This window comes from Glossina fuscipes, unplaced genomic scaffold, assembly GCF_014805625.2.
Source record: "Glossina fuscipes isolate IAEA_lab_2018 unplaced genomic scaffold, Yale_Gfus_2 0, whole genome shotgun sequence".
Taxonomy (NCBI): Eukaryota; Metazoa; Arthropoda; class Insecta; order Diptera; family Glossinidae; genus Glossina; species Glossina fuscipes.
In genome coordinates, this window is record NW_023998414.1 from 9551757 (window position 1) to 9565352 (window position 13596).

The 13596-nt window shown below is 33.1% G+C and overlaps 3 protein-coding genes across 6 annotated transcripts in view; 2 read left to right on the top strand and 1 right to left on the bottom strand.

The window, feature by feature from the left end:
* Nucleotides 1–1652: 1652 nt before the first annotated feature.
* Nucleotides 1653–2412, top strand: LOC119644233 (protein sisterless A). The gene has a single exon (XM_038043769.1). It carries the CDS (start codon nt 1804–1806, stop codon nt 2383–2385), a length of 582 nt encoding a protein of 193 aa, XP_037899697.1. The 5' UTR covers nt 1653–1803; the 3' UTR covers nt 2386–2412.
* Nucleotides 2413–2634: 222 nt separating this feature from the next.
* On the bottom strand, nt 2635–5850 carry LOC119636318 (protein BUD31 homolog). Its single transcript, XM_038031623.1, has 3 exons — nt 5291–5850; nt 3187–3484; nt 2635–3091 (listed from the first exon to the last, which is right to left on the bottom strand). Exon 1 carries the CDS (start codon nt 5736–5738, stop codon nt 5304–5306), a length of 435 nt encoding a protein of 144 aa, XP_037887551.1. The 5' UTR covers nt 5739–5850; the 3' UTR covers nt 2635–3091; nt 3187–3484; nt 5291–5303.
* Nucleotides 5851–6693: 843 nt separating this feature from the next.
* LOC119633245 (receptor-mediated endocytosis protein 6 homolog) overlaps nt 6694–13596 on the top strand; it is a 20796-nt gene continuing 13893 nt past the window's right edge. For 2 of the 4 annotated variants that reach the window (XM_038026701.1, XM_038026710.1), the window contains exon 1: nt 7032–7251. The gene's annotated coding sequence lies outside the window, so the exon portion shown is untranslated. Of the gene's footprint in view, nt 6969–7031; nt 7252–7669; nt 7976–13596 lie in introns of those variants that run through there. The other 2 variants (XM_038026692.1, XM_038026718.1) reach the window with 2 other exon arrangements.

The following is a 13596-nucleotide window of genomic DNA, read 5'->3' on the forward strand; positions in this document are numbered from 1 at the left end:
ATCAATTAAGCAAAATGGTCGGCTTTGTCCGACTATAGCATTAACATACTAAACTAAATTTTCAACTAAAATGTATGACAGTAACAAGGGGGAAAAAGGAAAACGTAAACAATTTTCGCCACTTATCACCTCAAACCAGTATTGAAGAATTTGTAAAATATTTTACTAAATGTCGGCAATAGTTGTATTAAATTTTTCGAACAATCAATCAGACATTGCAACTTTTAGACCCGTGTAGCCATCACTTGTGATGCAAGAGTGAAGTAAACTTGTGCTACGCAGAAAGACTCGGGATGCTTTTATTATACTAAGGGGTTCAAAAATTGATACTAAATCGATCTAAATTTGTCTATCCCGCTGTCCGTTTTACTATTCTTATCCTTGTCGGAATGAATCGGATCGGAGCACTTTCTCAACCATGTGCCTTGTTAAACGAATAACTGCAGAGTTGGTTTAGGGTATTTACCTAGGGATGGGTCCTCCTGTCCCACTACAGTGTTTTTACTTCTTAACTATTTTATTACAAGTCTTACTTACTAAGATCATAACGCGTGTTTTGATCTTGTCCATCTTCAAACCTAGTCTATATGGTCTTAATGGGGAAATTTAGAAATTCTTTACGACAGTAATTGTTCGCAAAATAAACAACAAACAAAGAGAAAGAAAATTTGAGTTAATTTGCCTTGATTAACTCGCTAAGGGAAACATTTGTACCCGCTTATCTCAATTTTTTCGGGTGCATTTGCAATCTTTACATTGAGATGAGGAAGGGGAAAAAATCTCTTAAATCGTGGGCACCGCTTCAAAAAAAAAAAAAAAAAAAAAAAAAAAAAAAAAAGTTCCGAAACGTAAGTTAAGGAAAGCAAGATAATGTGTTACTCACGTGACTAAACTAGATTAGCGAAGAAGGTCAGAAAATTGTTTGAGATAGAGCCGTGGAGCGATCCACCCTCGTTACAGATTAAAACAACTTTGCTTTGCTTTTATTTGGCAAAAATTGTCAAACAATTTAAAGATGATAAAGAATTTAACCTTTAAAAGTCTTCTCGTCCTATCTATATGGAGTTGACATCGCCGAATTCAACTATCTCTCTCGCTCTCTCTCTCTCTCTCTCTCTCTGTATCACGATTATTTTACATCTATTTACCCGTAAACAACTATACTTTATGACTCATACTTATTATTATGTTGATTTTGCAGATCAAGCAAAATTTTCATAATTTCTCTTCTCTTTGAATTTGTTTGTTGCCCTTTTTTTGTCATGTTTTGTTTTATTTTTGCTTTCGCTCGCTAATCGCTTTATTTTGTTTATGTAAAGTTCACAGCAGGTAGTTTTAGTTAGCTGGTCAGTAAATGTCTGCCAGTAAATTAATCTATACCAGGGAATAAATCATGCACATGCATGCACAGATAGGCAAATGCATTTGTTTTTCCCAATAATAACATCAAAAAAAAATTATGTTGTGTAGAAAGAAAGAAAACATTTTGCAGAAACAGATTAGAACTTGAAAACAAAAAACGGGTATCGCGTTTTATGAGCGCGTACATGCCCGGACACTACTGTACATATATCATACAAGCTAAGGACGGGAAAATGTATTTACATATATCTTATGAATTTTGAACGGTAACCGGCTATTGCATCGTATTATATAAATATAGAGGACATTGCAGTGGACGATATTAGTATTTGCAATCAATTCAAAGTGTTAGCTACGTAGAGACGGATTTGCAAAAGTTGAATATTTTTTTAACTCACATTTTTATTAAGTAAATAAAGTGATTTGCGTATATGAGGCATTATGTATCTGCAAGAGCAACAACAATTAGATAATTATGAAAAACAATCAATTACTACGGCAATGGATATGGTAGTTAAGAAATCCTCGGCTACAATCGAAGCCAACGACGAAGTGACTATGAGATCACTGTACAGTTATCCTGGAATAAGTCAAAGGTCGATCGATAGAATTGTAATCGAGAAAATGAAGCATTTAAAAGCTATTTGTAATCAACAAGAGGATTATTACGTTCATAAAATGCTTATCGAGAATCCTGTAGTTATTGAAAGACGTGTCATGCCAATCACTCTCTCGGACTCCGCGTCATCGAATCCTAGTAAGTATCGTGCCGAAGCTTGTCGCCGTTCACGTCACAATAATAAAGTGAAAAAAGTGAAAATGCAACTGCGGCATAAATACATGGCGGGTCAACTGATGAAAAGTCAAGCTATGCTTAAAAGCTTAAAAGCTATTGTCGCTCAACTTGAAAGTGAACTTATTACACGGGGCTTTAATCCGTACCAGTTGGAAAACTTAAGAAGCGTTTTCCGCGTAAACGATATCACGACATCGGATGAGACACGATCAGATATTGATATTTAATTTTTTTTTTTTTTTGCAATTAACTTTATTTGATTTTAATATTGTAAATAGTATTCTGTATGTATGTATGTATGTATGTATGTATGTGTGGGAAAATTCAATATTCTCTCTATATTTATGTATATTCAAATGTACATAACAAAGTGTTATCATACATTTCTATATAGTTTGAATGTGAATTTATTATTTTATTTTTATTTTTACAATAAATTCTTTTACCGAACTAAATTTGTTTTTCACGAGTTAATTTAAAATTATGTTCGCATTTAAAAGAAAGAAAAAAATACAATACAACACATTTTGAAATTTTCCGTCTAAACATCAACTGATTTACTATACCTTACACTACTTGTGGCGCCAATTTGCTTTTCACGAGTTAATTTAAAATTATGTTCGCATTTAAAATAAAAAAAAAAAAAATACAATACATTTTGAAATTTTCCCCGTCCAAACATTAACTGACTTACTATACTACCTTACACTACTTGTGGTGCAAGGGTATATTAAGTTTATGCGGATATATGCAGCAATCAGAAGGACTTGAGATAGATCCATCCTTTATTCTACCGATTCAAGCTCTTCTGTCTGTCCGTCCGTCCGTCCGTCTTGTGCGCAACGTTGATGAAATTTGGTTCACTGACACATTTTTAGTCCCACCGAGGAACGATTCGGATCGCACAACATCTTCCACTGCCCAATCAATAACCTATTTAGAAAAATTTTGATATGAATTACTAGAGAGTGACGTGGAGTATTTAATGTTGGATCATTGCCAACTATAGTTTGTTTACTTGATCTTACCTTCTTATAGCGCAAGATTGTTTGCATTGTAACGGTCCGCATAAGTCCTTATACTCGGCTTCGTTACGATCGAAAAAAACACGTCATAAAGCGGTCATGAGGTATACAAACTCTTGATCTACGCAAGACTTCTTTATATGATGTTAGATTGTTCCAGAGCATTTTTCGTGTAAATTCCTTTAGTAATTTTCTTGAGACGTAATTGATGAGAAATAGCGGGAATATTCAAGTGATAATCCGAATTTATCGATAACAGGCCGTTTGCGATATTTATTTTATTTTATTTACATATGAAATTCTACTAAAATACATTAACAATGGAATTTAATAGATTCTTAAAAGTAAATTTTATTCTTATAATTATTATAAATATTACAAATTATATATAAGGAAAAGTAAAGAGAGAAAAAGATGATGCAAAAATAAAGGAAAAAAAAGAGCATAGACCGGTCGGTACAGATCCGAGTTGTGAGTGAACGCCTAAGATTTTGCAAACATACAAAAGTAAGCCAACTGATAATAGTCCACTTAAGTTTTCAAGCCATACTAGGACGTCGAGATACGAAATTGATTCAGACAAGACGTAGGCAAATCGCGGTGAATGAATTTAAAGAATCCGACGTTGAGACTAAGTAATGAATATCGTGTAGAACGAACGCTAAGGGGACTGAAAACCTTCTAATCATATCTCATTTGTTTGAGTTTTACGAAAATAAAGTTTCTAGAGAAACGGGTCGGGAGATTCAAGTTCATCTCGCCAAGTAATGTCGGTCAAATCGTTAATACCATTAATTGAGAAGGGAACGCCAAGAATAGATATACGTGAGTGTAAGGCTAAAAGCAATCTATTTTCATAAGGATGCAAAGAGACAAGCGGATACCTAGGGGCAACGGGCAGAGATTGCTTTTGAACGGATTCTATCCAATCTACATAGTATGTAGAGAAAGGAGAACACACAACCGAGGCATATTGGCCTGATTAAGCCCATGTCTCGCCTTTTCGTAATGTAATGATCGCTTAGCACTGACCTCAATGTACAGATGAAAACGTAGCCTTTGATCAAAGAGGGCTTGTAAACCCATGAAAGAATCTACATTTTCCTATTTATATGAATCGATAAAATACTCATTAATTAATGAATTCCTCCTTGAGACGGAAAGCTTCTTGCATTTTTTCGTAAAATTTAATGAAAACTAGCTAACAAAATCATCTAAGCCTGATTGAAGGAGACACAAGTATGATTCCAAGCAAAAGGAAAAAGACCGACACCGAAAAGCTATACCCTTTTGTTGTTGTCAAAATTTGCCAGACATTTTTTTAATTTGTTTTCATCTCACTTACCGCTTTAACTTTATCACAAAACGCATAAAAAATTCGATCCTAAACCATATAAACATTGCAAGATTCAGAATACTATAGGCGATCCCTTCACAACGTCACCGTTCTCCCGAGCATATGTTTTAAGGTTATGTTCAAGATAGGTGTTAAATTTAAGGTTTCTGCAATTAACCAAGCATAGCAGGGAACGCTGCACTGATAGTCAGCAGAATTCCTAATGATCGGCAGTTATCCATAACAAGTGACTCTCGGGTAGTTGACAATGTTACGATTTCGTTCTACAGTACTTTTCAGCACAAATAGTATTGAATAAGTCTGATTAACGAGTTTAAGATGTGATAAAGGCGGGAGAAACATTGACAAGTTCGGTGAGAAAGCTATCAACATAGAGGAGGAGAGGACATAGAAGCAAACTGTAAATCCAATAAGAAAACAACATTTCAGGCTTCTCAAAGGTATTAAAGCTTATGTGACACTTTCTTCTATAACCTGCTATCCTATAAAGGCACACTTTTTAAGATAAGAATGAAACTGTACATAGATATCGATATATATTGTCCTTTCAAAACGTTTACATTTTAAAATGTAAAAAAAGTTTTATTTCATTTATAAAAATAATTTTATTTCTGAGAAGACTACATAAAGACTAAACGATAAAATTCTATATTTGGCTAATATTGGAAAACAATTTTGTCAAATTTGAATTTAAAAAAGAAAAAAATTAAAATAAAAATTTATATATTATATCAGAAAGTGAATACAAACTTTTGCAAAATTTTTAACCCGAACAGCCTCTACAGCCGCAATGAACGCATTCTACGACACGCCCTTCTTCCAATTTCGATTTAGGAACACGACATATACAATTTGTACCAAAATTAGTGTCACGCGTCTGTATGCAACGTAGGCAACACAAGTTCTCATAACCGGACTTCCTCCACTTTGCGATTAAATTTGCATCTGCTATTTTTTCCTTAAGACAATAGTCATACAATTCACGGCTGATTGCCTTACGACGATAAAATAAATCGTAAATATACCGAGATTTTTGATGATGTATTTTGAAAATTGGCCATAATGATTCGGTAATACGTTTCCCTTCATGAGGTTCAGTCTCTGCTTCGCGCATTTTTTGCTCCAGCTCTTCCAAAGTAGGTTCAATTAATTCCCAACCATCTGGCGGCGGTTTACGACTGCGACGCACTTTAGGCATAATCTATCAGAACTCTCTTTTGAATACGTTTATTTAAGAATATGTAAGAAATTTCACAAATTGATAGATATGGCTTTTTTTCTGCTTATATTATTCGCTTAAGAATATACACAACTTTTGATTAATGCACATCGTTACCAGATGATGTTTTTACGAGTTATCCCGATAAAAGTTTTCTAATATGCCTAAATACCGTTTAAAGATGAATGCATTGTAAAGATGTGTTATTCTTATTATCGGATTAAGAAGGCCCAAGAAAAGCCGCGTTACAAATAATAAAGAAATCAACATATTTATGATGGTTATTATAACGAATTTAGACAGAGAAATAAATTGCATGACTAAAGGCTTAAAACACTAGCATCTCATGCTATCGGCAAGGGGCAAACTTAAATAAAGCATTTTCTTATGGTTTTACAAAGATATCTCTAACTATCATTTTTCCCAATATAGTAAGCAAATGTTTGGCATTGTATTATTAATTTTTTAGCTAAGTATTATCTACACACATAAAGTAGCTTTCATGTTCTCGTTTGCTACTTGTTTGGTTCAATGCGTAAATAAATTAAACACTTAGCTTTTTTAATTCTTTCATTCATTTATTAAACAATTTTATGCTTGAATTATGATTTTATTAAATTTATTAACAAAATTCCATTCAACATGTTTCTCCATACAGTTCGTTACTTAAGTACGAAAGTCATTCTCCTTGAGAATAACTTTTTACGTTACTCTGCTGCTTGTCAGTTATGTTCCATCGTTCCAATATAAATGTTTACCATCCCTGAATTTTAAGATACACGAACGATGTGATTTAAAACAATAAAATGGAAAACTAAGAAAATAGTTAAATAAACAAGAATTTTTAATAAAAAATGAATTATAAAAAAAAAAACAATATGTAATATTATAAAATTATTGTGCTGGCAATACTGTTAAGCAGTTCTTATAATATTTGTGTAAAACAAAGGAAAGCTTGTGAATTTGTTGAAAGTCTAATAATAAAATTTAATGTAAAGATGAAATTTTAGTAAATTTAAATGGTCGCGAAACAATATAAATTAGTACAAGTGCAGAGTAAATAAAATTAAAAAATAACGAAAGGGATTGTTTAACGCTCAACAATCATAACGATAACAATAATAAAAGTGCAGACAATGGAGCGCTAGAGTTCCATATGTTTACCAGTCAAAATTATTTAATCTAAAATAAAATTCTTTTGCAACAAATGTAATACAATATTTTAAATATTTTAAAAAATTGTAAAAGGAATCAAGCCGTCGACTTTTGAAATTATTTACATAAAGAAAAAATACGCAAAACGGAAGAAGAAGGAAATATATGTATATATGAAGATTCATTCATAATTAAGGCTGTGTGCCAAGTGTGCCAATATTCCCACTCGGACTTCCGTCCCTCTCGCCTCGTCGATCAAACTTTTCTACATCACGTCGATTTGATAACTTTAGCATTGCAAACAAACATACATCAATCGTATCGTTTATTTAAGAGTGTACGTAATATACAAATTTCTGCTTATTTTTTTTATATATTAGTTTGTATATATAAAAGCGTATCTTGCTAAGGATAGGCAATTTAAAATTATTAACCATTTATTGTTGAAACGCTATTTGATTACTTTGCTTTTATCATAAATGCAGCCCACAAATTTTATAAACACATTACTTTGAGACCATTTAAGCTGTTAGTAATATTGTTTTTTTTTTTTTTTTTTTTTTTTTTTTGCTCGTTTTATTAAATAATCTGAGTGTTTTCATATTATATATTTTTCCTTGTTTTTATAGTAAATAGCTCAACAACAATTGTCGTCGCTTATACATAATTTGTGCATATACACACAGATAAATATGTGAAAGTTTATATATATATATATATATATATATATGTCTGCTTAATTGATATTTAGTTTTTAGCTGTGTTCAGCGTGAGAATCTGTTTTTAAGTTGTTATGCATACAAATATTTTAAAGGGGTGTAAAACAATTTGAAAGTTATTTAACAAAAATGAAAATGAAATCACTCATATTGTTGTGTTACTTTACTATATATGCATTGTGCTGATAAATTCGGAAATATTTTTCAAACAATTTGCATACACACAAACTTATAGTTATAACAGTGTTAATCGAAAAGTGTCTTAGAATAATGATAGATTTAATATCAATGCTACTTAAACATAGGGGCATACAAAATTATCTCAACTATTGCAATTTTTAGGTATAGTTATATATAGCCATTTGACTATGTATCTCTAAAAACATATAAAAAAACTCGGAATTAGAGAATTCCGGAACTACATATTAAAAAGATTTATCCTAAAAATTCATCGATGGTTACAATGATACTTTTGTTAACACGAAGAAGGATACGAATCCACTTAAAAGCAGCTGATTGAAGCATTGAAGATCATTTATATGTATTTAAAAAGAAGTTTAAACCTCTTTAATGTTTTACAATATATTCCATAAGGCGCACTCATAATACTCCTAAAAAGTGCTTATTTAAGTCGAATAATAATGTCAAGATGAACTTTCGGGCGTATTCTGGCTCTTACTCATCGTAAGTGAAGACTAAGTGTTTTCGTGCCATACCTTTTTTGACTTTGGATCACACTTGATATACTGGATAAATAGTCACATCAAAACTTTCCAATATCCGTTTTGTTATTAAACAAAATTGTTAAGTTATAGAAACCACAAACAAAAAAAAAAAAATAAAATAAAAGAAAACATTGTGACCTGTAAGGTGCTTGTAATGTTGCTTAGAATACGACAGCTTATTATAAGTCTCTACCGGACATTTTCAAATTTGCAACATTTTTATAGAATTACGTGACTGTGTTTGGTGTATGCAAATTCTTGATTTGAATAACTGGCGAAGTGTATTTGGATATTCCGGCTTACCTAATTATGTTGTAGAATTTCGAATTTTATAGTCATATTGTTATGAAAATTTTTCGAAAATTTATGATGATGTGAACGTTAACCAATTACAATATCAAGCAGAGGTGTAGAGAGATTCTTAACCGAAGCCGTTAATCCTAATCGGGTGCTTGATGCGCGGCACCTCATCATATTACACAATTGGCGTGATGGGCTCGGAGCGAACACATTTCCGCTCTTACCTAGTAGTTCGGTGGCTTAATGAGACTCAAAACCTTTAAGCCTTAACGCACAGATACTCATCCTGAAGTTATAACGTCTAAATAATATAAGATTCGCTTTCTTTGCAAGCGATGTTAGTCCATTTCATATTATAATGAGATATTTAAGGGTTTGTATTGAATAGCATCTGAAAAATATTGATATATGTGGTGCGCTCAGTATATGTTTTTTGATATTAAATTTGTTCTTGTTGATAATGAGATCGGTTTTTAAAGTATTAATTAAAAGAAATTTATACTTATGGGCCATCAATTGAATCAATTGACGAGCTCTATGACATCGTTGCATTTTTCGGATTTAGCGGGCCTGGCGTGATCGTCTAATATTCCACTATTCTACCGTTTATCGGCTGGCTTATGGTTGCGCTAGCATTTTCGGACATCTTCAGCTTCTGTGAACCGTTAACTTGAGAAATATGAACGCATCGATCTGAATAAGTCTAGCATTAGGCCGGGTGTGGAGAATACCACAAGTGTGGCAAAATTTCCCAGCACCAGTTGAAAATTATTTACTGGGTGGTTTTTCCTAGAGACAGGCGGCCTTATGCGAATTTTATTGTTTTCAAGACAAAAAGTTTTTTGCCTAAAATGTCGCAAACCACTTTCTAAGTGTCTAAGTGTCTGACTAAGCTTAGTTAGCTGACCGTAGCTTCAATTACATTTTTTTCCCAGACTAAAAAGGAACAGCATGCAATGGCGTACATATTTCATATCGACGTCCGCTTACATCGTTCAAATACCATTATCTAACATATTTATGCGCGAAATTTCGAATGAATTGAAAGGGCCACGTACATCGTAAGAAGCACGCAGTTTCATGCGGAAAGCAATACTTTATATACCTAATACTTCCTTAGGTTGTTTTAGGCTTTCAACGGGAATGGAAAAAATGTAGCTAAATTGATCTGTGAGTTCATTCATAAGTGGTAAAAATCGAAAAGTTGTTCCAAGATTTCCGCGTCCGCACACCTTTCATATGACAGCGCAAGCATTTCTGCCAAATTACGATACTTTGCAACGTCTGCGATGGAATTGCAATACTTTAGATTCGACAATTATCCATTAAAGGTCATAGAGTAGCAATGTTTCGTTAACTGTATATCCGATTATAAAAACGTTGCAGTTAGTTGTAAGTTTCAATCAAGTGGACCATTTGATGCCTTCTTAATAAGAATTCCTCCCTTAATATTAATAACAGTCAAAGTTTGCTTCTTAGTACGAACTAAATGAAGAATTCATTAACGTATGATTTCTTTATTGGAAAGCGCAATAAGGAAGCTTTGCTTGTACTGGTAATTTGAAGGAAAGTTTTGCTAAACTTTTACGAGTGACGATGTCTAAAGGCCACATAATCAAGGAAAGCGATCCAATAATGTCGACGATTAGGCTCAACTTCCATCGTGATGCCATCTGAGGCGGTCAACTTCGCATAGTATGACTTGTTTCAACTAAATAAAATCATCCGTAAACACTGCTACCAGCAATCGTTGACGCAGATACAAGAAGAAATGGTCAAAAGTCATGATATCGTGAGTTTTCAGTATGAAGAAATTTAGCCGTTATCAACGGACATCATTCCTTCCCTTTCAATTAACACAAGGTTTAATAGGTGACTTATTGTTTGTTCAAACTGTGCTTTCAGTCTTATGGAGAAATATCGACATATAGATCTTTGTGAGAATACCCTTGAAAACGAGATTTTTGAAAATTGCTTGGCCGTTGGAAGAGATTAGTAATGGATTAGGTTTACGACAATACTTTAACTAATTTATTCATTCATTTTGTTCTAAAGTAAAATCAATTGTTTATTCGCATAACAGAAAAAAACGGACCAAGCAAATTTGTACGTCCTGGATATGAAAATATTTTTTAAAAAGTTTGAATTATTGCTTATGTCTTATTGCTGCATAAAATATGCTATATGGTATTCGCAAGAACGTAAACCCGTGTCTTACGAAGTTTATTCTGTATTCTGACACAAGACAAGAAAAGAAAAAGAAATGCGATATAATTTTGATTACGATAAGAAAGGTATGCTGTTCTGCTATGCTATGGCTTTATCATTAAAGTCTATTAAAATATATCAAATTTTCTAGGAAAGCATTAAGTCAAGTTACTGCCTGCCTAAGCTAATCTCTGATATTGTGATAATTAATTTAAATAAAACATTTCTGCGAACTAAAACAGTTGGTGAAGCACATATTTTCCGATTAAATGAATTTTTCTCGTCTCTGCTTCAGAAAATCCCGAGAACTAATAGAATTCCTATTTATTACAATAGCTGCAGTGAAACTTCGTAGCGAGCATATATATTGTAAATGGCAAAAACAAAAAAATGACATTCTTTATCCCAAAAAGGTGAATTCGTCAAGTGTTCGTAAGGCGTAGCTTCTCTGTTAAAAGCGAAAAAAAATCAAGTTGATGTTAACATTTTTCTTATCATCCTCAGCCTAATTTGAAGATCTTTAAAGATCGTTCCAAAAAAAAAAAAAAAAAAAAAAAAAAAACCAAGAATTTCTCAAGTTCGAGGATGCTCCCTCCCGATTTTGCCCCACATTTTTAGAAAATATTTGTTTTATCTCGGTGCAAATTTGCGACTTATGGTAGTGGTACGATAAGAAAAAGTGAAAGAAGAAAAAAAAAAAATTGTTTTATGAGAGCCGTCACGTCGTCTATATTTATTTTATTTTCCTATTATATATTAAATGAAAATAAATTATTCGTCTTACATAATATTATAATTAATATAAAATGCATGACATATGACGTAGATCAAAACCAAATAAGAAAGTCTTTGAATATTTTGTTTTTACAGAAACTAGCAATGCCGCGCAAGTCAATTTGACGAAGCTATTGATTGGGTAATCGTCACAGATGCAAAAAACGAAAATAAGAAATTGAAATTTGCCACAGGCATCCCTTGATTAATTAAGAAATCAATTTTTGAAAATTGTTTTGATCTGCCCACATCGTTCCGCTAACTCCAACATTAGCAATGGATACAGGAGGAATGAATTTGGAGGGAGGGCGACATCACTTGCGTGATTGCAATGTTGTCATAGTTTTTTCGCCTTTGTTGAAACCGAATATTTATTCGGTTAGGAATATTTTCCTTTGCTCGGCTGGCGATACACACAAAGGCGGAAGACAAGCACAACTTGTTGGCTTGAAAATTTTCGCAAGCGATCGATTAAATAAGTGAAAAAAAAAAAAAAAAATTAAATAAAAAGTTATATTCGGCGCGGACCGAATTTCGCATACCCATCACTACGCTTTTCGCATTCTACTCTCCAAGCTCTCTTATTTGATATCCATATCGTTGGTATTATTAAGAAAAAATTAATCGTGGCCGTCGTCTACCGTATTCATTTTAAAATTAACCCATTTTTAGGCAGATAATAGGTCTGCATTTGAGGAGTGTACAAAATAGTTTTAAGCATTCGTTCTTCTTGTTTGCCTTATGACAAACAAGCATTAAATCTTAGAAAAGTGAAAAATAAAACAAAATTTAATGACTTGTTACCTTATGTGCGTACGATTCCATTTTTACACATAACGAGTAGAGTGTTTCGTAAAGTATATGTGGAAAATTTCAGTCTTCTATTATTATTATTATTATTATTTTAATTTTAGACTAATGAATTGAATTCTTAGACTAAAAAAAAAAGACATTGAGCACTAGCAACACAGGCTATCGGCTCTAATTTAAAAAAAAAATGATATTAGATAATAAGCTTAGTAGTATTAATAAAGTAAAATATTGAATTGATATTCTGTTCTGAAGTTGATTGTAGAATATTCAAAGGGTTAATCGTTCCAAATGCAATACTTCTAGCCAAGGAAAAGTTGGGGCAGTCGCAGAGAATGTGCTTTATAGTAAGAGTTTGTCCACAACAGCAGATTGGGGGAGAAGACTTCTTCAGGATCCATTGGTGAGTTGCAATTGTATGACCAAGGCGAATTCTCGAAAATGTTTGGATCTTGGTTTTCTCAACATTTGTTGGATATAGAGGTGGAGTTAATTGAGGGTTAATGCAAGAGTAGTGTTGATGATGGTATTGTAAATTTCCTTCTGCAATTTTCTCTTTAACTTTTCTTCCAATGTATCTTTGAAGATCCAACTTTTCCATGACATCATCCATAATTAGAGGAGCAGAAGCAGCATACTTTGCCGCTCGATCAGCCTGCTCATTTCCCAGTAAACCGATGTGACTTGGTACCCATAACATTTTAATTTTTCCGCCGGGTGTAGTAATTATATTCCTTAATTTGTTGATGGTGCTCCATCTCGAAGTCGAAGGGTTCCGGGTAGCTAGTAATACAGACAAACTGTCAGTAACAATGACGGTTTTGAGTTTGTTTTTATGGGCAAGGTTGGCAGCGTGAAGGATAGCTCTGGCTTCGGTTATGAAAGTTGAAGTGCTTTCGTGAAATATGTGGTTGAGAAGAACCCGTCCTGTAGCATCTACCACCGCACAAGCAGGAGGCAGACCAGGAGATTTTGAGCCATCTGTGTACAAAAGATTCCAACCAGTATTGTCCAATACTTGGGTTTTCTCAGCTATTAGATTCCTGAACACGTAATTTGGAGTATCTTCTTTCTTGTGCATAGACAGTGAGATGTCAAAAGAGCAGTCTTTCAAAATCCAGGGAGGTTTAACACCAAAAGAGCGGG